We start from the raw sequence: 23,773 nt of genomic DNA, 5'->3' as shown, positions 1-23,773 counted from the left end.
GTTGCACCACATCCACAACAGACAATAGTGTGAGAATAGTTTTCTGCCAATTATGCAAAAGGCCACAATTTAAAGCTCACTTATCCCCATGGCTTACTTTGCGGATCTGTACCATGTAATTACAATGACCTGTGCTTGAAGGCAGGCTGGAGCCGTTGTCAGATATCTTTCTTTTCTTGCATGCCCAGCATTGCTTGGCGTATTGGACTGTGCTTTAAAAAACAAAAATCAAAGTTGCCTTAAGATGTATTTCAAACAAAAACAAGAACTTGTTTACCTCAAAGTGCTACAGGGCCTCAGGTACAACAAAGTTTTTAGGACAGTCTGCACAGATCCATTTTCACTTCTTTGTTTTTGGTTGTCTTTTGTTTTGAGGTTTGTTTGGGTTTTTTTGCTTAGTTTTTTGCATCTTTTGGCCAGTGGCACAAATCTGCAGCCGATTTGAGGTCAGGTGATCAACTTTGCATGCCAGCTGCTTGGCCACTGCTTGCATGGTTTTTATGTGTAGGATTGCTGACCTACTGTATTGCCTTACAATGCAATGCCTGTATAAAGGGTGTATTTGAGTCCAACAGTAATTATACAGATTCTACTTTCAACCTTAATGTCCACTTAACCACAGTGTTATCCATTCCTTTTAAATCCAGTGCTTTAAAAAATACCAGATTACTTTTCATCTGCATATCCGACAGTCTCTTTAAAAGACATTGCCTCAGAGCAGCCTGCTGCTGCTTGAGACTGAGTGTGGTCTGGTAAGGAGCTGCCAGCCTGACAGAGAGGGGTTACAACCCCTCTCTGTCCTTGCGTCACTATTGCTGGCGCCCACAACTCCATTTGTATAGATCCACCAGAGGACTGGCAGTCAGACTGCCAGGTTCAAATCAATCAAGCACCAAAAGGCACTGAACTGACGTCACAGGTACCTTCCGCTTCTCCCCTATTCAGCTAAGACACAATAAAGTTGAAATACCGTGGAGTGAAACTTTGAATGGTCAGTCTCGGCATTTCAAAGAAACTAAAGGCTGCTGCACTCAAACGGAACTTAATGCTTGTGCATTTCTAATGGATTTCTTTGATGTTTTATGGTATCACATTTTCAATAATGTGATTAAGAGTGTTTTTTTTTTAAACTTTCTTCACTCTTCAGGAGTGACATTATTTCATCAGTTTCATGTATATTTCGTGTCTCACCAAGTCTGTTTTTATAAGGGCCAGAAAAGAGATACTTATTTCTTAGAAGACTGGACTTCTTTGATGGCAAGACTTTGGCTGCAAATGAATGGGACACATTTGAAGAGAACTGGCACAGATTCAGCAGGACAAAATTCTTAAGATGTCTGTGTGCATGTTGAGGAAGAAAATACAGACAAGATAAGGTAACAGGAAGCTGAAAGGGAAGAGAAACAGAGAGCCTTGTCGGTAGAACTCTGAGTGAGTTTTCACAGGGTTAACTGCTGTTGAAAGCACATTTCCCTCAGTCAGACAATACTGCACAGCAGCTACTAGAACCGAGCTCTCTGTTGTCTTCCAGTTCATTCTGTCTGTAATGGCACTTTAGCTGCTGAGGACCATCAGCTTCAGTAGAAACACAAAAAAACAGAGTTATAAACATCTGCTGACATTTTCAATGCAGTGATCCTAGGAAACAAAAAACAACAGAAAAGAAAAAAAGAGACATTTTGTTGAAGTTGCATTGTAATTGCATTTATTTCTCCAATAGTTATTCACATTCATAGCAGTTTCACTAAAGCAAAGAAACTATTTCATCTCTACAGTCATGAAAGAAATAAATCACAATGAAGTGAAAAAATCAAGGACAACAAGGTAAAGCATGTCACTGAATTAAAAGAAAAGTGAAACATTCTTTCAATAAATGGAATTCAAATTCTGCATTGCAATGGACCTTAAAACAAGAATTAAATAATCTGCAGAAAACAAATTTGGCTTTTCCCACATTGACAGGCAAAACATTTTGGGCTTTCATTTTCTGCAAATGAAAGGATAACACTTTAGAAAAAGATTTATACATGAAGGTAAGTAACACTTTAATTGAAATGAATGTCTTTTAAAGAAAACACATGATTCTCACATGCTGATTTGTCACTTTCAAAACACTAACTTTTTGAGAAAAAATGAAAGGAAAAATGAGCATATACTTTAGAAGATACAGTACACAATAATCCTTTGTTAAAAACACTTTCACTGCTAGGTTTAAGGAGAGATCAACTGGCCTTACTTTGGGTACAGAAAAGTGCAGAACATGGAGAGGGGGAGGGGGTAATTTTACAAAGAGAAGATGTTTATTTCCACATATTTCTCTTAAGCTCATACTGATGTTGCAGGGCTGTCAGTTGTAGTAAAATAAAAAAAACACCTTGGTGTTGATGTGGAGGAGTCACATCAGCCCACTAGTCATGCATGAGTAAATATACAAACTTTACAGCTATCTGTTTTGAATGTAACCCACTTCATAATCATGAGCACAGTGCATTAGCAGCAAAGTCTTCAAATCAACAATCACAACAAACAACAGCAAAAAGAATTCAGGAAGAAAACTTCTAATCAAAGAAAAGTGCTAACCTATTCAGAGGACCAAGTGAAACCACAGGACTCACTGTGGAGACCTCTGACAGCTCTCTCTGGTCCCTTTTATATGCACACACAAAGCTTTGAACAACGGGCCGTTGACAGGCTAAGGTAAACTGATGCGCCTGCTGGCCTGCCATCTGTGGGGGAACAGGGTGGTAGCTAACAGCTTCCCCTCTGTGTCATATTTCACCTTCTACTCTAATTCAAGCTACAATATCACCCAATAATAACCTCCGTCCTCAATGAAAAGCTAAAAGCAATCCTGCACCAGTGGTGGTGGTGGTGGTGGGGGGGGGACTTCTGTCACCTGTGAAACAACAGCCGATTTGACACATGAGAAACCTCTGATGTTAACAAGTTCCACTCAGTCAAATGAGTTCAGTTTTCAATTATAATTTAAGCTTGGTTTCTGGAGCCCAAATCAAATAAAAGCAGATACTTTAGAGAAGAAACAGTTTGGCCAAGAAAAAATATCTCAAAAATAAATGCTTTGTTCTGTGGGAACAACAGTCAGGAGGCTTTGTGTGGCAAAGGACAAAGAAGGTAGTGCCCACAGAAATTGCCCACATAGTAAGGATGAGTAAGACTGCTTGACTAAGTCCCGCCATCCCTGCATGGTTTTACTTGAGGCCATGTAATAGAGTCTGTGTTGCCTACCATCTCTACTTGCACTCCATTCCACTTTCTTTTAAGACTGCTATCAAGCTTCAGTGGATGGCTTTCAGCACAAAGGCGGCCGATATTAATTGTTGACAGAACGTGCTCCGTCGGTGATGAAAACAGGGAGAGAACACTGCAGAGTCAGAGTCTGCAGTGCTGGGAGGACAAATTAAAACACGCAACAGAAGACAAGTGGTCACACGGCCAGACTGATGGAACATTTCTGACTGACAAAGCAGAAACATTGTGCTGACAAGCATAGTGACAGGCTGAAAGAATATTGAGGAACTTTCTGGCAAAGCAGTAGTCAAGAATAGCCACTTGTGCCAAGTGTCTTTCTCGGTCAAAGCAAAACTGTGCTACTGATATTGGAAAAAAACCTTGATGACAGTCAACACCATTGTCTGCCTGCAGATCTGTCATGGTGGCTAAGGTGATGCCTAAACACCTTTTGAAGCGTTTGAATGTGTGTGGGTTTTTTTGTGGTGTTTTTTTTTTTTTTTTGTGCGTATGTAGCTGCTGACAGCTGTTGGGGTCAATGACCCAGCAGAAGAAACCCATAACATGGGCTTGTTTTTTTCCATGGTTGCTTCATAAACAATACATATACAGCATCACATCTGAGAGTTTCATTATTAAACCATTGCACTAAGTATGTTCCACTGTCACTTTTAACAGTGATTAATAATTTAAATCTGTGATCAATCAGATTTTTTCTCCACCAGCATATAAACAGGAGGCATGTCCAGCAATGGAAATTGTCACTATTAAAACGCTAGCTTAAAGTTCTTAACTGGCAGTAGATCTGCAGTCTGTTACAAAGCTGCAGTTCTGAAGAGGCGATGGGCATGAAGATGGTTTTGAGAGCATTGTGATAATACAATAAAAATATCCAGTAGTGTGTGTACTTCATAGAAACTCTGTTGGTTCACAGCATTTCGGGCCTTGAGTTGGTTGTGATTTGCCACAAGAACACACAGACGTTCAAGCAACAGTTAAGAAAAAAAAAAAGCAATGTACGCACTCTCACACATACGCACACGCTCAAAAACATGCGTAAGTGTAGACATCTGAAGAAAAAGTTGTGGTATAATTATTAAATATTCAGTAAGACACTTTGTTTTAAAATAAAACATTTGCAGGGGACGAAACAGACGAGAGGTGAGAAGCAGAAATATGTAAGAGATGAAAGACAAAATAGGAGCCAGCCTGTTAGGGATTAGCTGTGGCGGATTTTGCAGGATTAAAGCTGATGAAGTGTCCTGTGAGAGGGAATTATTGGGAATAATGGGATAACTGTTTCCTCACATGACATGCCAGTTCCCTTGTCTTCCCTTTTTTTTCCATTTTGGTTTTTCGGTTCGTTTTGGCTGCCTTAAGGACAAAGCGCACACTTTTGTGCATGTTTGTGTGCATTTCATTATGAGCGAGTGAGCCCTTTCCCAGGGCCCTGACAGACACACACAGAGTTGATAAACAAAAAGATTCCATCCTGTAACATAGCCCTTCTTTTCAGTCTTCATAACATTGCTATTAGGCCAAATACAGCGTATGTCAGCTGATCCATTATGGCAATAAGATCCCCATGAACTTTTTCCAATAACTAACACAGCAGGAGCTGTGGGTGTCAGGTGTGTGTACATGGTGACATTTGCACCTGCATTTCTTAAAAAGCTGCTGGTGGGGAAAACAAATTCCTGGTGGACTTAACACCAAAAGGAGAAGCAGGTGCACACTATACAGCAAGTAATAATGTGTGCAGTAGTCTGCTGTGACTATGGTATTACTGTGTTCTCTTTGTGACTGAATTTCAATGGGATCTCAGCAGAAAGCTTATTCAATCATTACTATTTTTATCATTTTTTATTGGTTCTTTTTATCTGTGCATCTAGTTATTCGAGGACATCATAGAAGAAAAAATACTTTAAAAAATATGTTGATAATGACTTATGAGAGTGTAGAGGGGCAGGATTGTTATAAATAATATCATAGGGATTGCAGATAACGAAAACAGGTCTGGTCCGGACTAAGCTTTTAGAATAGCACCCTTAATTAAGGGGAACACAGAGCAACAGAGAATGGAAAAAATATGTATACATCGGTATTAAAAAAACTCCCTTTTTAACATAACAAATAACAAACTAAATGTTAAATTGTAATGCTGGACAACATAAAGCATACGTCTGTGCTGGGAGTGTGAGGTGTGTGAAAGGACTGTGTGCCAAGCGAGGTAAAAATCAAACACATCAACGCACACAGACCCCATTACTCTCCCATACACACGCCTTGAAGGTGCCCAGTGACATGCTCCCATTAGCCAGTTAAAAGTAAGTAATACTCTCTACATAGCAGGTTAATATTACTGCACTTATCACCTTTGTAACTAGGTTGAAAGCCATGCTATCTTCAGAGGAGGCAGGTAGGACTGTTGTTGGGTGAGGCTGAAGATAATACTACTGTATCTTCTTGGTTAGAGGACACATGTGAGTTTACAACGCTAATGGGACAGAAGGGTGATGTAAAGGCTGAAGTGGCCCAGCGGTGTATGAGCACCACACTGAGATGAAGGCTGGGGGCTGGGAACCTGGCAGTGAGATGTGTCCATAATCACATGGTTTGAAGACTGCTGGAACTCATGTTCTCTTCCTGGCCACCTCCACGTCCTGGCACTCAACAGCTGACAGTGCTATGAGCATCTGGGCGGCGTAGTAGGTGGCCATGATGATGGCTCGCGAATGGGGCACAGGGAAGCAGAACTTGTTGACTGCAATGGTGAGGTCAGAGACCATGAAGAGCACGGCACCCAGGCAGGCAGACAACTTGGTCCAGGTCCACAGGTCATTCGCCAGCTGCAAACCTGCGATCGCCCTCCAGCCCATGAAACCAATTAGGGCGATGTAGACGGCCACCAAGTAGGTGAAGGGGCCAGAGAGGTAGGGGTACAGCAGGATATAGCACAGAAAGGATACAGCAGTGATCACCAGCCCAGCACGCACATTAATAGGCTTCATCCCAAAAGCAGAAGAGTAGAGTATATGGGTGATGGCAAACATCAGAAGGCCTGTAGAATATTAAATAATACATGAAACCATAATTAAGTTTTAATACAAGTTCCATTGAGTTTTATTTAGTCTTTCTAATGGTTGCTGATTAATGTTGTCAATGGGCTCAAAAGGCCAAGAAGCCAGGAGGACTCAGGTGATGAAACAATTCCTGAACCAGGGATTATGTCTGTTAATATTTGATGGATGTTTACAACAGACATTTTTTTTTTTAATGGACACACCTAGACATTTATTGTTGTATTGTTGAATTACATGTGATGAGATAATTGTTACAATGCAGAGCTTTTCCTCACCATGGACAAAGTAGCCCTGCTCCTGCCAGATGAGAAAGGCATCACCCAGAGCAGAAAATATGAGGCCAGCCAAGATCTTGCGGGCACTGGAGTGAGCACAGAGAAAGGTGAAGCCATGAGCCAGCAAAAAGACCCAAAGGCAGAAGATGGGCAGGCATTTGATCAGGGCGCTGAACCAAGATGGGCTTGAGGTGGGCAGCCACAGGACAAAGTATACACAGGTTGCTTTGAAGAATGGCACCAATTTAGGGCCTTCACTCTTGACCTGAAAGTAAAATGAATAGTTATATTAATAACTGAAATATAGTTGCAAATACATGTGATGCTCTTATAATCATCGACTTAAAACAGATTTACTTTCTGTTTGAGCTGCATAGTGTTATATTTGTGAATACAGTAGGAAAAAAAAACAAGCGAGATTTAAAACTGCTGACTTTGTGTGGCCATTAGTTTCTCACCATCAGCCATATGTACACGTGTCACTGAAACCAAACTTTGTGGGAAAAGGCTGTCGAAGGAAATGAGAACACTCCCATACTGTGACTCCCAGTAACCTTTAAATTTCTCCTTTTTGCAACTAATTTGTTATGTTGTTTTTCTTTCTTGTCTGGTTTACCTTCTTCCTCGTATATGAAGTTACTGAGAACTGTGAAGTGTAACCATCACTCAAGTTCCTCTTTCCAACTGTGTTACCAGTCATATTTATTTCTGTCCAAATAGATGAGGCCCACAACACACATACAGATTCAGAGTATGAAAAAGTTTCACAAAACCCCTGGAATGATGACCCACCGGTGATTCTGAGAATCACTTTTGAGGCAGGCCTGTGGGATCAAAAGGCAAAAGAAAAAAGAAAGTGGGTGAGGTGGGAGGGAAAGGCACTGAGTGTGGGTTCACTAGAGGTGAGATCGCTGGAGGAGTGAAGAGGAGTATATGAATAAGGCGGGAAGAAGAGGAGGAACAAGGGGTCATAGTGAATCAAGTAAAAGTTTCAAAAGACTGGGCAAGAACTGCTGATTTGATGTCCCAAAGGGCTATTTTACAGTGTCCTTTTTTGCATCCTACCCCGATATATTCGGTGGTAAGCAAAATGATGCAAAAAAAAAAAAAAAAAAGCCCTGGTATGGTTGCAAAGTGCAAAAGAGAAAAAAAAAGGAAAGAAAAGGCAACTAGGATAAAGAGAAAGGAAAACAAGAAGAAGCACAAAAGAGGAGCCTTAGGGGAAGAAAACAGTGAATGAGCTGGTGTACCACCATTCAGATGGCAGCTGGATGTAGTAGCAGAGGAGGAGTAGGATAGAGAGACTGAAGAATCTTACAGTTTATTACTGTGAAGGAAGGTAGAAAGGAACAGCCCAGAATTGCACAATTCTTCAAAAAAGTAACAGACCAAATGACAGTACTGGATCAACTAGTGTTCAGTTTATTTTCATACAACTCTATTTGTATAGTGCCAATTTGCAATAACAGTATAATTAATGTGCTTTATATAGCAAAGTAAACCCCTACAATATTAAAGGGAAAACCCTAATGATTCCCTGCGCTCAAGCACGTGGAAACATGGAGAAGGAAGAAGGGATTGAGGTTTAAGTGACCGAGTTTAGGTGACCCCAAACCTACTCTAAAGTACCTGACAGACTACCAGCAGGAAAACAACAGGGATCTGACGCATAAGTTCATACAGTCACGACCATATTGAGCTAAAAGTAGGACAGCAAAATAACTATTGCCTGGGTTCTCCACAATTAAGAGCAGGATGCTGAGAAGATAATTTGCATGTTCCCCGAAAGCATGCCAGACTAGGAATGCACTTTTGACCATTTTTCTAAATGTATTCAACAGTCTGCTTCGGGGAGGATGCAAAAAAAGACATTACTTCCAAGGGCTTGTGTGGTGCAAGGACATCCATTGAGAATGAGACAATAGAGGAAAAAGTCAGTAATGTATCTGTCTAAATTTCCTGAATTATATGGTCTCCAGGAAAGCCCTTGCTTGGAAACAAGTTTCCAAGTAGATATGCCAGGAGTGTGTTTTAACACTCAGGTAGTTTGACGTAGGTTAGCTATATGTTTATCCATTTCTTAGATGTGTTATATGATCCTCCCAGGAGCTCTACAGACCTACTAAAGCTTCATACACAACATTATTTGATATTGTTCCATAGTCACAATATAAAGAATTGATTCATTTCAGTTAAACTAATTATCTCTATACTTAAGATGTGATTGCAGAGTGTATGAAGATACCAAGCACACAGAGCTTCTGGATACCTAGTCCTCTGTGTGCCAAGATTGGACATTTACTTTTAAACTCACCTCTTAAGCTGCTTCAGGATCTTGATTACATTACTAAAATCACTACTGATTATTACTTTAAATTCTTTATAAAGTACTTTTAGTTAGATGTATCCTGTAATAATAAAAGTTGTTTCAATCATTTTTCTTTGAATGTTTAGGCTTCCTACCAAAATGGCAAAAAGAGAAGTAACAATACTTGCTCTGCCACTTTTTCACTCTGACAAGATTAAGATAAGTTTCAGCAGTTTTGTTTTCTGCTTTCACAATACATTTAAGATTAATATCAGTCTCTTCTAGGTACAAGTGTAATGCTGTTTTCCACTGCCATCAAACCAGGGCTAGGTATATAATGGGAACTAATGCACTCCTTTCCATTATCCACTTTGCCACACTTGTACAGTGAACCTATCTATCACATTAAGGCTGAATAGGTGGCAAGGCAAGGAGACAGCCCCGGCAACAGTCCCAGACTAACCGATATGAAAATTCTGCTTAAAAAGCCAGGGTCGTCTTATACTTTAGGACAGAGCACAAGAAAACACCACATACCATATCTGTTACACTCCTGGGACTCAAGGATGACTTTAAGTATTCTCGTTACACATATAGTGGCTAGTTGTTATTTAATAAGGTCCAGTGAAAACAGTTTACTAGACTCAATAAGGCACTGTCAGTTTGATTTCTATCTGCAGAAAAAGACATCCGTCTAATGATTAGCTTGGCGCTTAAGAAAGGAAAGGAAGTTGGGAGGAAGTCAGTGATTCCTATAACCTTTAGTCTGTTCTGTGCTGGGTTTGAGATACTTTTCAGTTTCGATTTTTATTCTTTGTCATCCAATCATGGCATGTACATGCTAAACAAAATCCTTAAAGTAGGAGAAAGGCATAACTAAAATTGGGTTTGAAACATTTATAACATAATCCTTCAAGTCTTCTAATACAATTAAGCTTCAATTTTGTTACAGTGTTCTATAAAAGAAGTTTCATTTTGCTGACTTAGATATGAATCCAGATTATGATAGTATCAGGAGTCTGAGTATCAATTTCAGTCATTTCCTAAACAATTACTGCTGTAATATTTCCCACCCCATTAAAATTTGCACAAATGTTTCCATCAGGAAAGCATAATTGCTTGTTGGAATCCATAAACTGCTTTACACTGGTTTTAATGGGTTTCTTGCTCAGATGATCAGCATTGTTCTCCTGTTCAATTTCTTGTACTTGACTGAAATTGGTGGAGTTATGTAGCACACTATCATCTCAACTGTAAACCAGTCCACTCTTATTCATGGAGGCGTCAGTTTGTCTGTGGGAGCACTGAAGACAGGGACATTAATGATGGCTGTTAGTCCTGTAATAGCCGGCTGTCGCCAGAATAAAAAAAGAAGAATATAATAGCTCACTTAAGAAGCAAACAAAATGAATCATTACGTCATCATTTATCTGTCTAAATGATCACATTATAAATAAAGTGCAGGACCATATAAAGCTGAACAGCTATACACACCTGCTCCTGTCCTCTGTTAAACAATAATACTGTTAATGATTGACTATATTTGAATGATTAGCCAATACAGATCGACTGACCTTTAAAAGGCACCTTGTATCCCAAACCAAAGAAAAGACAATTTGTTCTTTCTTTTTTGTGTCCTTTTGAAGTAGAGAAATATGGCGCCTCTAAAGCCTGCACAGCTGGCATGTGAGTCTTATGACAATGTTATTTCTATGAAGCATCACACAACTCTGTTTTTTTTCCACCTCTGAGCTGCTTTAGCTCTACAAAGAAGACATTTGGGGATGCAGACTAGAAAGGAATACAACCTTATTGCTGCACTGTATGATGCCTTGAGTTCCTGAAGTAAGAGTAAAAACTACAGTTTCTGACAAAAAACAAAACACTGTGGGGCACTGGATGTGCTGATGCCTCTACAGATGATCAATATAGCCAAAAATAAGCAAATAAAGTTAAGGCAAGCAACGTGAGTCAATGTTTTTGGGCAATGCAGGTAGATTTCAGACTACAAGTGCTCGGTCTGTCTGAATGGTTGCTTGACATTATATCTAGATTTAAAAATGTTCATAGAGTCCCTTATAAGCACAACAATCTGCTTACCATTGTGTAGAATGGTAAGCAGAAAACTGAGTGTAGTACTGTGTTTTAAAAAAAAAAAAACATACCAAAGAATCAAGCAGAAACTATTGAACTGCATCTAAGTAATAACTGAATAATAGCAGCCTTCAGTGGGACAATAATCACATTTACTTCTGAACAGGTACTGGAAATTATCAGACACTAACACACCAATATTGCCTGTTTACTTTTTTCAGCATCAGAAAAACAACCCTGACTAAAAGCATACATCTCTTTCTCAGCAATGCTGGGACCCTAATAGAAATAAAGGAAAACCAGGACCTGCACAGCATCTTCATCACTAAGGAAACTAGTCTGTATGGCAGGCATTCCTCCACACAGGCTTACACACCAGGGTTTTCTACAGCCCAAATTACAATGAACCGTTCTTCATGGCCCCAGCAAAGGGGGTAAAATTTCATAGCAGCTCTGCTAAAGCAAGAGGATGCTCCACCTGCTTAAATTATTCATGTAGTTATCAGCTTTTTTGTCAAAATGGACGATTTCCAGGTAAGGTCCGTTATGGAGCCAATAGATAGGCCAAACAATAAACTCTATATAAAGCACAGTTACAGCAAGGGAGATGAAAAGAAAGCCAGAATCGACCACAGCTCGGCGCATGCGTTACTGGAGGGTAAGAAACGAAAAAACAAAAGACAAAAAAGGTCGTGGCATGACAGCTTTTTCTTTTTTGTCAGGGATAGCCTTTCGAAATTTTTGTACGTTCAATACCGAGAAGGAACAGCGAGCAGCGTCGCTGCTGTGCCAAAAAAGGAAACGGCTAGACGGGAACAAGAAAGTTTCTGCCTTGTGTCTGCACAAACACATACAGATGGGCACTATTTAATGACGAGAAAATGAGAGTGACCCCGAGCACCTGAGCGAGCGGTTTTTAATTTAGCAGACGCGCTTATTTACTGGCAATTAAATCATGAACCAGAGAGCATGCGCTGGCCTTCCAAGATAAAGTATGATAAGATATGAATAACAACGAAAATGCCCCAGTAAATGCTTGAATAGCAGCAGGCAGTCGACAATGCACACATTAAGGATGTTATCTTCGGAAGTCTCGTTATTGTATAACTAGCTTAACTAGCCGCTGTTTATTCCTGAATGTTTTAAATGACCATTTGAAACTGGTACTTACCACTGTTACTGGAGAAACCATTTCTCCCTCGGTGCTGTCCGTGCCGGTTAAAAAGGATACACTGATTCGTTTGAGTCTTCTTGTTTATGTTTTACTGAGGACGGCGAGATGCCGATTGTTTTTGTCCTCGATCCTGTGGGCGGTCCGACATCAGAGAGGCAGTGACAGGCCTTTCAGTGTTGACCAATAGGAGCAGAGACTGGTCTTAGAGGGCGGGATAAGGCGTCAGGGGACGCCCTGATAGGAGGAGTCGGGGTCCGTTTTACATACCGGAGCAGATGGCCTTTATTTACATTCTACGGAAATGGAGCTTGATTTGTCGAGCTTGGTTTTTGATTGCACACTGACAGTTCAGCGTTAATTGATCATATTGAGCGTTAGAGATGAGAAAACATTATTGCTGTATGAATGATGAATTGAAAGCTATTAAGCTATTAATTACCACTTAGTGGATTTTCTGCCGGAGCATCTTCAACGCTGACAGCTCAAGCTCCTCTTTAAAAAAAAAAAAAAAAAAATCAATTCAATTCAGTTTTTTTTTATAAAGTCAAATCACAGCAACAGCTGCTTCAATGTGCTTTAAGGTCATTGTCTCCAAACCATACATCATAACAGGCCTCACTACTTTCTTGTCAACCTTCACTGTTGCTGCTGTCCTACTGCCACAAACCAATACTGCCACTCCTCTCCACCTGCTCCAACCTGTGTGCACTCCCTTCTTCAACACTCTTGTGCACTGTCAATTGCTTTTTATGGCTGACGCCAGGTATTTAAACTAGTCCACCTTCACTACCTCTACCCCCTTGCATTTACTGTAACACCTCTCTCTCTCTCTCCATATATATATACACATATATATATATTTATATAATTTACACATGTACTCTGTTCCAACTTTCATTCTCTTTTCCCTGGAACATACCTCCACCTTTCCAGGATCTTGTCCACCTGCTCCCTGCTCTCACTACAGGTCACAATCTCACCCATACTTTGAACCCATCTATCACCCCTACCACCTCACCACAGTCTGGCTTCATACATGTCCTGCACCGCCTTCACAGGCTTCTCTGTGACTACTTATGTGGTACCAGTTTCTCATTTTCTCTAGCTCCACAAAGCTACAGTCCAGCTTCTGACCTTCTCTACACTTCTCTATCAACACTCTCAAAGCAAACATACTTTATTTATCTATCATTTTTTTCTCTGCTTGAAGCCATACTGCTACTCACTGATTGTCAACTCTCTTCTTAACCAAGCTTCCACAACTGTTCCCTAGCATTATGACATGGCTCATCAGCATTATCCCTCTGTAGTAAATACACCTCTGCATGTCACACACTTGTGTTTGAAAATCAGTACCAATACGCTTCTTTTCCATTTCATAGGCATCCACTCACTCTCCAAGATTGTGTTAAACACCTTTGTTTGTTGCTGCTCCATAGGTATATCTGCACCACCGCCTTTCCACTCTTAATTCTCCTCATAGCTGCCTCCACCTTCTTCTTATTAATCATCGGCACTTTCTGACTTTATACATGTATATTTCTACTGAAGAAACAGACATTATGCACCCTAAAAGCACTTTGATAACTTTTCTCCAATATAATTTCATATACAGCATTTATCTTCTGTAAGCGTGTCCTCTTTTATTACATGATGTTTATTGTAAATATTTCCACCACTGGAAACAAGTTGTAGCAGTCTCTGTGTTCCTCTTTAGACCCAGACATAAAAGCTATTTGTTTATTTAACGAAGAAAGAAAAGACACGTGGAAACAGCTCTGTTGATGTCTTGCATCAAATTTCTAGAGTGTTCTAGATTTCCACAGTAGTGGCGACACCATGTGGTCTGCAGCTGTCAAAACGTGTATTGGACGGACATTGCGTAAGGAAACTATGGGGCCGAAAACGGAAGTGCTCGTCATAGATGTATCCGGCAAGAGTGTATGGAGGAACTCCTAGAAGTCTTGTTATACGAACAGATTGTAAAATACAGTCGGTTCCTTTATCCACGATCAAGATGGATCACCGCCTCTCAAACCACCAGTTTACAATATCGACTGTATATAAGATGCAGTCTATGGGTTAGGACCATGTGGCATGTTCAGAGTCATCGTCCTGTCTTCAGCGGACACGTGTCTACAAAAATAAAAAGAGAGATTCATGTTTGGAAGTTAATTTGTTGGGTTATTATTTTGTTCATGATAATGAATCAAAAACTCGCTCACATATCAAATATTACACGAATACACTTCGGACTAAAACGTTTTCTGACTCGTGTTCCCACAAAGCCGGATATACGCATAAGTGAGTCATCTTATTTCCGTGGGTAGCTCTTCGGACCTTTAATTTTCGTTCTGCCCAGCTGCTAGTCTCTACTAACACCCGGCGTTGGTTGTGCCCGATTTTTTTTTTTTCTTTTTTGGAGTTTTTGTCCATCTGTAGGAGCTGAATACACACACATTTTGATGGGGTTTCCCTTAGTTTGGTGCGTTATCAGCACAGAGCGGAAGTTCGCCTTTCGAGCTTTTTGGTTAGCTGACGTTAACGTTACTAAACGTTAGATTAGCTAACTTTGCTAACGCGTGCTATTGTAAGGCGATGAAGAAAAGTAGCATTAACTACTCCGTTTGCAAATGTCCCACTGTAGACTGTTACTGATACAGTCGTTTGTTACAGCTGTCTGGCTAAGTAAAGTTTGGAAACGCTTGAAAGCTAAACAGTCATTTCAGCACTACTGCTTGAGCCTTCAAACAGCAAGATTACATCGCCTACCAAAATCATGGATTTTGATAACATATTGAACATCGCCTCACAAAACCAGGGCCTCACCAGTGTACAGGTGAGTAGAAGGCTCTCACTGGCAAACTTAACATCTGTGGGTATTTGTGTGAAAAAACAAATCAGGGAGGGTCTGTTAATGTAGCCAACTTTCATTGTCGTCATACTGCATAGACGTGTACAAACGTGGTACATTTTATTGTAACATTAGATTATTATTTTTGCTGTATCATTATGGTGAGGACTGTAAATGTTAAACGAGAGTGTACACCTTCCCCATAAACAGCAACTTATATTCTGTGTGTTCTTCTCTTTGAGCAGAAGAGATACAGTTTACAAGCTGGACCCCCGAAAAAGGACCCAAAGTCAAAGGGTGTAAATCCCGCTGCTGTGCAGGCACTTCTGAAGAAGCAAGTCACTGAAAACAAAAAGAAAGGTATTAATGATTTAATAATTGCTAAGTTTCTAATGCAGAATATTGGGATTTATTAGTTATGCGCTGTACATATTGTATTAAGATTGTGTGTGTGTGTTTCCTAGAATTGGAAATGAAGAAACAGAAAGAAGAGCTATTAGCCAAGAGGGTTGAGTTAAAGTCAGACCGTAAAGCACGCGCCATGGCCTCCCGAACTAAGGACAACTTCAGAGGCTACAATGGCGTCCCAGTGGTAGAGGGTCCCAAAAAGAGGAGATCAAAACAAGATATGCAGGAAGATGACTTGAATGGGGGAAGTTTTAGGAATAATAAAATTGACCCAGAGGATGATGAGGATAACTACGAGTATGAACAGACAGATTCAGAGCCAGAGTATGAGCCTGAGCCACTGAGGCCTGGGAGAATAGCGGGTAATAGTGGCAGTAATAGTAGTAGCAGCAAAACGTCTTCTAAAAAAAACAGTGGGCCACCCAAGCCCCCTCCACCTTCCATGAACTTTGCTGACTTGCTCAAATTGGCAGAAAAGAAACAGTTTGAACCAGTTGATCTAAAACCCAAGGTAGTGAAAAAGGAAGAAAGGCTGCGCACAGCTGATGAGATAAAGGAACTGGAGATGGAGCGCAAGGCTAAGAAACAAGACAAAGACAAAAACTCAAAGGCAGACAGAGGAAGAGATGGGAAGTCTCAGTCTGTTTATAGTTCAAGTCAAAAAAACACTTTAGAGAGGGAACAGAAAAACAGCAGACCGCAAAAGATCTCCTTAGAAAAGCAAAGTGTGTCCAGTGGGTCAATGAAGAAGTCGCAACCAACAGCGATTAGTGATACAGGCCCCTCTTTTTCCAAACCCTCTGGTAGTGATAGAGAAAGAGAGAGAACCAAGATGTCTTGCAGTGATAAAGACAAATCCAAGACAAGCTTGTCTAATTCATCAGGTGTCATAAACAGTAAAGTACCTTCAAAAGCCATGTCATCTCAGGTTTTAGCCAAACAAGGGGCCCCAAAGCCCTCGTCTAGCCACAAATCCAGCACCTTAAGTGACCTTAGCTTTAGAAGAGAAAGCTCGTCATTACTTCAAGGAAAAGTTTCAGGTATTCCTGGGAACAGGCCTTCTGGTACAGCAGGCACAGGCCAGAAGTCCAAACAGGTGAGTTCCCAACAGATTAAGCCTAGTCAGGGTAGCTCCTCAAAGCAGGGACCCACAAATGGAGGCCCTAAGTTTGTAAGGGGAGAACCACCACGGTCTGGAATGAATTCTGCAGCAAAATCAGGTGGAAATTCAGTGATGAGACCTTCTTTGAGTGGCCCTCCTAAGGCAGGGAGCCAACCTCAGTCAAGAACTGGAGGGACATCTGGTAGTGTGCCAAAGGCCAAGCCTGGTGGTAGTGGCCTGCAAGGTCATCCTGGAAGTAATGTATCCCGACCTCAAGGAAGTGGACCAGGTCGGCCTGGCAGTGGAGGACTTGGACCAGGAAGGCCAACTAGCAGTAGTGGATTAGGACCTGGAAGACCAAAGTGCACTGTAGTGTCAGAGACCATCTCATCAAAGAATGTTGGTGGACCCAGGCCAGGTATGCCACCTCGACCGGGTATGCCACAGAGACCAGGTATGCCACAGACCGGTATGCCACGGGTATGCCACAGGGTATGCCACAGGGATGCCATGCCACAGAGACCACAGAGACCGGGGATGCCACCTCGGCCGGGGATGCCACAGAGACCTATGATGAACAGACCACCAGGTAACAATCAGAGTGAAAATAATGATATGAAATTAACAGTTAAGTGAGTCATGGGTTCAGTTACGGACACTTTTTAGTGTTTTAGTCACGAGGATATTTAGTAGTGTTACAAATAGCTTGACAAACATATTCCAGAAACACTAAGCGCCATACAAAGAACTTCTCTCTACATTTTTGATAACATTCAACATTTGATCTCTTATTGCAATGGTTACACGTAACAAAACAAGCAAAATGTATTTGTAGCTCAAATGTATAGGTCATATAAATGGTGATTATTTCATATTATAGTGTAATATACATAGAAAGATAACTTCCCATAACCTGCAAGCAACTCATTACAAAGGAAATTGTATTATACATTGTGCACACAGTAATAAACCCATCAGCTTAATATTGTGTTGACCGCTGCAAAACAGCTCTTACCCACTGGAGCATGATCAGGGGACATCTGGGGGGTGTTACATTGTGTCTGTGTCAGGACACTGACTGTGGATTGTTTGGATCGTGTGGATTGCAGGGTGGGGTCTGTGTGGAAAAGCGTCAATTCCAGCAATCCTATAAGTGGCGTAAGATAGAATTATTATATTATATTATATTATATTATATTATATTATATTATATTATATTATATTATATTATATTATATTATATTAATATTTAAAATTGCTAACATTTGCTAACAGCCTGAAAAAACAAAACAAAAAAACAACAACAACAACAATCTGCTACAGGGCAAAGGGTTTGTTTGCCCAACTGAATGAAGTGTCAGCAACACTCACAGCCTTTGTCCTCGTTATTGTGTCACAGAGCTGCGATCTTCCTCAGACAAAACATAATTTCAGTGTCTTCTCCCTACTATGTTTATATTGACGAGGGAAAAATTTGATATGCTGCATTTTGAAAGTAATTTCTATATTCATTATCCAGGACCAATGCTTCCACCTATCACATCTGCATACAAGAGGAAATATGAGGATGAGGAAGATGAGTATGACTCAGAAATGGATGATTTTATTGATGATGGAGGTGAGGAGCAGGAGGAAATTTCTAAGCACATAAAGGAAATCTTTGGCTATGATCGAACCAGGTAAGGCTTTTCACTACATGGTCCGATGTAAGAAAAAATCAATTTCATTGAACTGAAAATCACATTTTGTATTTGTTTTCAACCTCTGCAGATACAGAGATGAGAGTGACTATGCACTAAAATTCATGGAGAGCAGCTGGAAAGATTTGCAGAAAGAAGAAGCTAGGAGGTAATAAGAACCTCAGTTTCTTTTTCTTTCTGTGTGCCATTTGTCCATAGTGGTCTGCTCCTTTAAAAAAAAATAATGTTTTGTTCTGTATTTCTGTGATTTGCTACTTTAGCCTGAGAATGGCTGTGCAGGAGGATCTGGAGGAGGAAAGAAGGGAGGAAGATGAGCTGAAAAAAAACTGCAAGAGGAAAAAAATGAACTGAGGCCTCATTGTCGTTGAGATGAATAAAAGAAGATCATTTTCTTCATTTTGCTGAAAGATGCGACAAAGGGATACACAAAACCCAGTGACTGTCCACTTTGGGTGCTTTGTCATTGCTTCTCTCCCTGAGATTAGATAAAACCCAGCATCATCTCAAGAAAACTGGAGAGAAAGAATTTTAGTAAAAGGAGGCCTGAAAAAGACAATATGCACAAATTAATCAGGCACTGGGATTAAAGTTCTCACATTCTCCTTTCTTATTTATTTTACCTGCTGATTGCAGGGATATACCTACAGTCCCATCTGTTTAAAAAAACAAAAAAGATCGGCATCGACGACTACAATAATGGAAAAGTGTGATTGATTTCTTTCTTTTTCCTCTTTTTTTTTTAAACGCTAACATGAAATGTTATATAAATGATGACATGCTATTTTTGAGGCGAAGTTGTTGCATATTTTTCCAGACTAACTTTTATTGTAAACTCAGTAAAATGCAGATGACATTACCATTTGATACTTTGTGTTTTTATCTTTGGAAGAATCTGACTGACAATAATGCATTAAGGCTTTTGTTTAGTTTTATGTCGGCATTTTCAGAGTATGACAATCTAAAAGAGCTTTGTTTGGACTGCAACTGTAATGCAGCAGGTAGTCAATGTTTTGCTTTGTGTTTCTGTGGAAGAGAGAAAAAATGATTTTCTTCCCTAAATTGTGTCGAGTATTTTTATTTTTTTAAGTTTAGTTTATTTAAAGAAACTGGCATGGTCAGTATGTAATGTTGTGCTCATCCAGTCTGGTTATGGCGTTACGTACCTTTTTGTACCTGCCAGTTTGCCGTAGTTGATGTCACAAGTGGGCGGGATCTGTCGCCCTGTGTCGCCTGACTACTCCTTAAAGTTTGCGGAAGTTTGTCTTTTAGAATTTAAGTGGAAGCAAAGTCTCAGTCTGGTGGAAATAAAAGGAAACGTGGATTATTTATTTTTTTCGGGGAGTCGTGCTTTAATAGATGGACCTCACGTCAGAGAAAATCCAGCGGATTCTTTCGAAGGTTAGTGATTTATGACGAGCTGCTGGAAAAGATCCTCTGAAGTTAAAACTCAAAACATAATTGCCGGGTAGTATAGAAGGCTAATATAGGTTAGCTGCTGTCTCCCTTTACTAACTAGCCGACCCAGCTCTGTTACTGAAGTCTGAGAGAAACCTCGATGGCAATGAGATGGGAAATAAGAACAGAATGGTAACTTATTTAAAATAGTAATGAGACAGGTAGGGCAATTAAAAAGTGCTAAACTGAGCTGGTTTCTACTCGTGTCTAACTTTGCGTACACTGCAGTATTATTGTGCTTCACTTACTGTTGTTTGTGCCAAAGAGCATTTCCATTGTAGGTGTGGAATACGGCAATACACAATGATCTGTTGGACCCTTCAAGAAAATGTCAATATAAAAGTGATTGTTTTTGTTGTCAGAATAAATGTACGATGCCAGATGTTCATAAAGCCACAAATTAATAAATTAATGTAAATAAAAGATTACTGTAATGACCCAAATCTGTAGGGAACGAATGTGGTACAATATACCTCCCCTGTGTGTGTAATATATAACCCAAATATTAAATAGAGCGGGTTTACACTGATATTGGATTAAGTGATTTTTGTACATACACAGTTAAGTCTTCCTTCTGTGCCCCCTGATATTAGTACAAATTTCGTGATGTTGCTGTTGAGGAGTTGGAGAAAATCCATCGAATCTATCCTGGGATGAAACCTTCCACAGGCACATACAGTAAGTTCTTACATTAAACCCATTTACTGCTGACCTTCACATTTCTTTCTCACACACAAACACATTACACTTACACTATCTTTATTGATATTTCAGCATTTAGTGACAGCACCCAAAAAGACCTCCTGAAATTAACTGGCACCATCCCGGTCCAATATGAAGGTATGGCTGACCCAAACTCTTCTCACTGACCTCCCAGTTTTGACAGAGAGAGTTGTATAATTTAATAGGATATACTGCCATCACTAATTTGAACACGAGGTCATAATTTTGTACTGATCGAGGTGTCTCTGTCCAAAGGTCGCTCCTACAACTTCCCCATTCAGCTGTGGCTGTTGGACTCCTTCCCCTTCACTCCTCCCATATGCCACCTGAAACCCACTTCTAACATGGTCATCAGAGAGGGCAAGCACGTTGATGCCCGCGGACGTATCCACCTACCTGGCCTTCACAACTGGGATTATGTAAGATCTTGTACTGTCTGGTTGAAATTTAAAATTACAAGCAGAGAGGTGCTGAAATGTTGCTGTTTCGTTTCCTCTGTAACAGCCAAAGTCATCTGTGGTGGGTCTTCTGAATGAGATGGTTACCAAATTTCAGGAAGACCCTCCATTGTCCTCAAAGACCACACCAGACAACAAAGATCCCCATGAGCTCCTGGCGTTTGTCTCCAATTTCCGTATCAGTGATGGTGTGACTCCTAATATATAGTTTTATTATAATTGATGATCACTAATGAGACAAGTAGTTCATATTGATGGCTTTACTAAATTTCAGGTGGAATCGGCCATCATGATCAACCAATCAACAAAGTCTCAGTTATTGGGGGAGGAGATTTAGGAATGGCATCAGTGATGAGCATTTTATCCAAGGTAATCACCTGTTTTGTTTTGTTTTTTAAACTGTTATGTCATACAATAATTATTTCACCAGCTTTAGATCTTAGCAATTCATATTTTACTGTCTACAGTTTATATTGTTGTGTGATTTTCATCCAGTGTAAAGTGGATAAACTGGTTTTCATTGACGTTGCTGAGAGTTCCACCAAGGGTGGCAGTACAGATCTGGAGATTTTCAGTCTGCCAAAGGTTGAAGTATCCAGAGGTACGTCACACTGCACCATCAAATAACCTAGAGGTGCTTCTTTGCTGAGTCACCAGTGATGTCAGTTTGATTAGAAGGGAGAGGACTGTAGAGAGCATATTTGATGACTCATCAGGAAAGAGGGAAGAGAAAACATTTGAACAAGAATGGGAATACCACAGTCATTGTGAAATAACAATGCCTTAGCTTTGCGTTTTTCTGTTACAAGTTTTGCTGTGACAGGTCTGCAGGAATTAGTTACCATTGTCTCTGCTGTGCTAGACATCTCAGCCTCTGCAGGCTCCAGGGTGGTCGTGGTGACTGCAAACGCATGGAGCAGTGAACAGTCGTATGTAACCGTGGTTCAGACCAACGTTGACTTGTATAGAGGAATAATTCCCAATCTGGCACGTCTCAGCCCTAGCGCCGTGATGCTAATTGCGTCACAACCAGGTCGGTAACAACAGCAGACACGCCTTCTACTGACTGCTCGGGTCATTATATAACTAACGCACGGTCACTCACTCTCTCTCTCCAGTGGACATCATGACCCACGTTGCCTGGAGGCAGAGTGGCTTGCCTCCAACACATGTGATTGGAGCAGGGTGTAACCTGGACTCGGAGCGACTCAGTCATGTCATGGATATCAACCTGAACACACACAAACCAGCCTGGGTCATAGGAGAACTTTCAGATAACAAAAGTGAGTCAGGAAGAAATGACTATTTACATATTTGTTTTTGTTTTTTTCCTTCTGGGAATTCCTGACCTCTACGCTGACTGTTTTTCCATTTGCAGAAATGTCTTAACCCATTCATTCACCTCTCACTTGTTTTTTTTTTTCCCCAACCATTTCAACCATAAGCAGTAATGCTGCACTACCGGTTAAACTTGTACTTTCTTTCTATTCTAAGGACTTGGAAAAAACCACCAGTCATCCAAATGATTACGCTTCTGTTTTTGTCTCACAGTTCCTGTGATGAGTAACTCTGGGTTGAACTCCAATGCATCACCTGAGATTGCCCAAGGATCCAGCTCTACCAAACCACTGTTAGACAGGTACTTGAATGAATGAATTATTAAGTAATTTTTTGATAATTTAAGTAAATATTTTTCTTTTTAAAAAAATGTTTAATATTTTAATTATTTTGTGCCTGCAGAGCCTTTGAGATCATGAAAAATCGAGGCCAGCGGTCATGGTCGGTGGGTCTTTCTATCGCCGACATTACAAATAGTGTCCTGACAGATAAGAAGAAGGTGCACTCTGTCTCCACACTTGCTCAGGTAAGTGGCTTGTTATTAAAACAACTAATTCGAATGATGTGAGTGTATGAGAGAGAGAGAGTATGAGTGTGAGTGATGCTTTCAGGACAATTATAGGAAATGTCATCGATTATCTTGTTCTAAAAACAAGCCTTTTGTGTTTACTTTAGGGTTGGGGTGGCATAGCTGTAGAGGTGTTCCTCAGTCTGCCGTGCATTATGGGAGTAAACGGTTCAACACGCCTAGCTGGAGTGTCACTGGGACAAGAAGACGACTCCAAACTAAGGAACAGCGTTACCTCCCTTTCCAGCCTCATGGCTCAACTTAGGATATGAAGGATTCGAGTGGTGTGGGAGTAGCTGTGCTACTTACTACCCCATCCTCAGTGGGTGGACTGTGTCTGTGCTGTCTGGGTTGCATGCGGTTTCCCCTTGCACTAAAGTTTTAGGTTACAGACGTTACTTCTATTTTGAATTTATATAAACCTAATCACAGCATTTGTTCATCCATTCTCCTCACAGTGTATAGCAAATCAATACTGTCAATGTACAGACTGCATTTTGTGTTTCAAGTAACCCTGTCTATGACAAGCTGTTCATTTGGTCTGGGTATAAATGACAATTTGTCACAACCTGATACATGAATGTACAGAAACTTTCTGCAAAATCATGTTGTCTTCAACAACAAAAGTTGAAGACAACAGTGCACTTTTACCTAAAATGTATGTTTGACCCACTCCAATAGGAGAAAAATGAGGGTGCCTGCAGATAAAATGTGAAGTACGAATATTATACGTACTGCAGGATGCTGGCATTGAATCAGTGGATTATGTTGGAATGTTTTTAGTCTTCTTTCCTATTTAATATTAGGGAGCTTCTAAAAGTGTACATTTAAATCTCTTGTGAGATCTCATTTACTTTGTAAGAAAAAACAACAACTTTAAACACCTTAATTTTGAGGTATATACACTATATGATACTGTGGGTGTGCAATAAATATCTGAAAGCAGTTGTGGATTGTCTTTGCAGAAGAAAGAAAAAGAACAGA

General features: G+C 40.3%; 3 protein-coding genes across 3 annotated transcripts; 2 read left to right on the top strand and 1 right to left on the bottom strand.

Moving 5' to 3' along the window:
• Positions 1-5,128: 5,128 nt before the first annotated feature.
• tmem86a (transmembrane protein 86A) lies at positions 5,129-12,317 on the bottom strand. Its single transcript, XM_031756498.2, has 3 exons — positions 12,181-12,317; positions 6,608-6,872; positions 5,129-6,310 (listed from the first exon to the last, which is right to left on the bottom strand). Exons 1-3 carry the CDS (start codon positions 12,199-12,201, stop codon positions 5,883-5,885), a joined length of 714 nt encoding a protein of 237 aa, XP_031612358.2. The 5' UTR covers positions 12,202-12,317; the 3' UTR covers positions 5,129-5,882.
• Positions 12,318-14,497: 2,180 nt separating this feature from the next.
• Positions 14,498-18,598, top strand: spty2d1 (SPT2 chromatin protein domain containing 1). Its single transcript, XM_031756472.2, has 6 exons — positions 14,498-15,022; positions 15,283-15,397; positions 15,502-17,136; positions 18,067-18,226; positions 18,318-18,395; positions 18,508-18,598. Exons 1-6 carry the CDS (start codon positions 14,963-14,965, stop codon positions 18,596-18,598), a joined length of 2,139 nt encoding a protein of 712 aa, XP_031612332.2. The 5' UTR covers positions 14,498-14,962.
• On the top strand, positions 17,070-23,734 carry uevld (UEV and lactate/malate dehyrogenase domains). The gene is made up of 15 exons (XM_039614802.1): positions 17,070-17,136; positions 18,067-18,226; positions 18,318-18,395; positions 18,508-19,645; positions 20,296-20,380; positions 20,477-20,542; positions 20,681-20,844; positions 20,930-21,071; positions 21,158-21,252; positions 21,379-21,484; positions 21,746-21,916; positions 22,002-22,166; positions 22,435-22,522; positions 22,624-22,747; positions 22,897-23,734. The coding sequence occupies exons 4-15, from the start codon at positions 19,604-19,606 to the stop codon at positions 23,059-23,061; spliced, it is 1,413 nt and encodes a 470-aa protein (XP_039470736.1). The 5' UTR covers positions 17,070-17,136; positions 18,067-18,226; positions 18,318-18,395; positions 18,508-19,603; the 3' UTR covers positions 23,062-23,734.
• The last annotated feature ends 39 nt before the right edge of the window (positions 23,735-23,773 follow it).

This window comes from Oreochromis aureus, linkage group 7, assembly GCF_013358895.1.
Source record: "Oreochromis aureus strain Israel breed Guangdong linkage group 7, ZZ_aureus, whole genome shotgun sequence".
Classification (NCBI taxonomy): domain Eukaryota; kingdom Metazoa; phylum Chordata; class Actinopteri; order Cichliformes; family Cichlidae; genus Oreochromis; species Oreochromis aureus.
This window is presented reverse-complemented; position numbering and strand designations above follow the sequence as displayed.

What these genes read in the sequence shown, in the direction of transcription:
- tmem86a (XM_031756498.2), bottom strand. Translation starts at nt 12,201, where the DNA reads ATGGTTTCTCCAGTAACAGTG. An exon ending in TGGTTTCTCCAGTAACAGTG is followed by an intron (nt 6,873 to 12,180) that starts GTAAGTACCAGT and finishes TTTTACTTTCAG; the next exon opens with GTCAAGAGTGAAGGCCCTAA. An exon ending in GCAGGGCTACTTTGTCCATG is followed by an intron (nt 6,311 to 6,607) that starts GTGAGGAAAAGC and finishes AATATTCTACAG; the next exon opens with GCCTTCTGATGTTTGCCATC.
- spty2d1 (XM_031756472.2), top strand. Translation starts at nt 14,963, where the DNA reads ATGGATTTTGATAACATATTGAACATCGCCTCACAAAACCAGGGCCTC. An exon ending in CACTGAAAACAAAAAGAAAG is followed by an intron (nt 15,398 to 15,501) that starts GTATTAATGATT and finishes TGTGTTTCCTAG; the next exon opens with AATTGGAAATGAAGAAACAG. An exon ending in TATGATGAACAGACCACCAG is followed by an intron (nt 17,137 to 18,066) that starts GTAACAATCAGA and finishes TTCATTATCCAG; the next exon opens with GACCAATGCTTCCACCTATC.
- uevld (XM_039614802.1), top strand. Translation starts at nt 19,604, where the DNA reads ATGGACCTCACGTCAGAGAAAATCCAGCGGATTCTTTCGAAG. An exon ending in AAAGGTTGAAGTATCCAGAG is followed by an intron (nt 21,485 to 21,745) that starts GTACGTCACACT and finishes CTGCTGTGCTAG; the next exon opens with ACATCTCAGCCTCTGCAGGC. An exon ending in AGAACTTTCAGATAACAAAA is followed by an intron (nt 22,167 to 22,434) that starts GTGAGTCAGGAA and finishes TTTGTCTCACAG; the next exon opens with TTCCTGTGATGAGTAACTCT.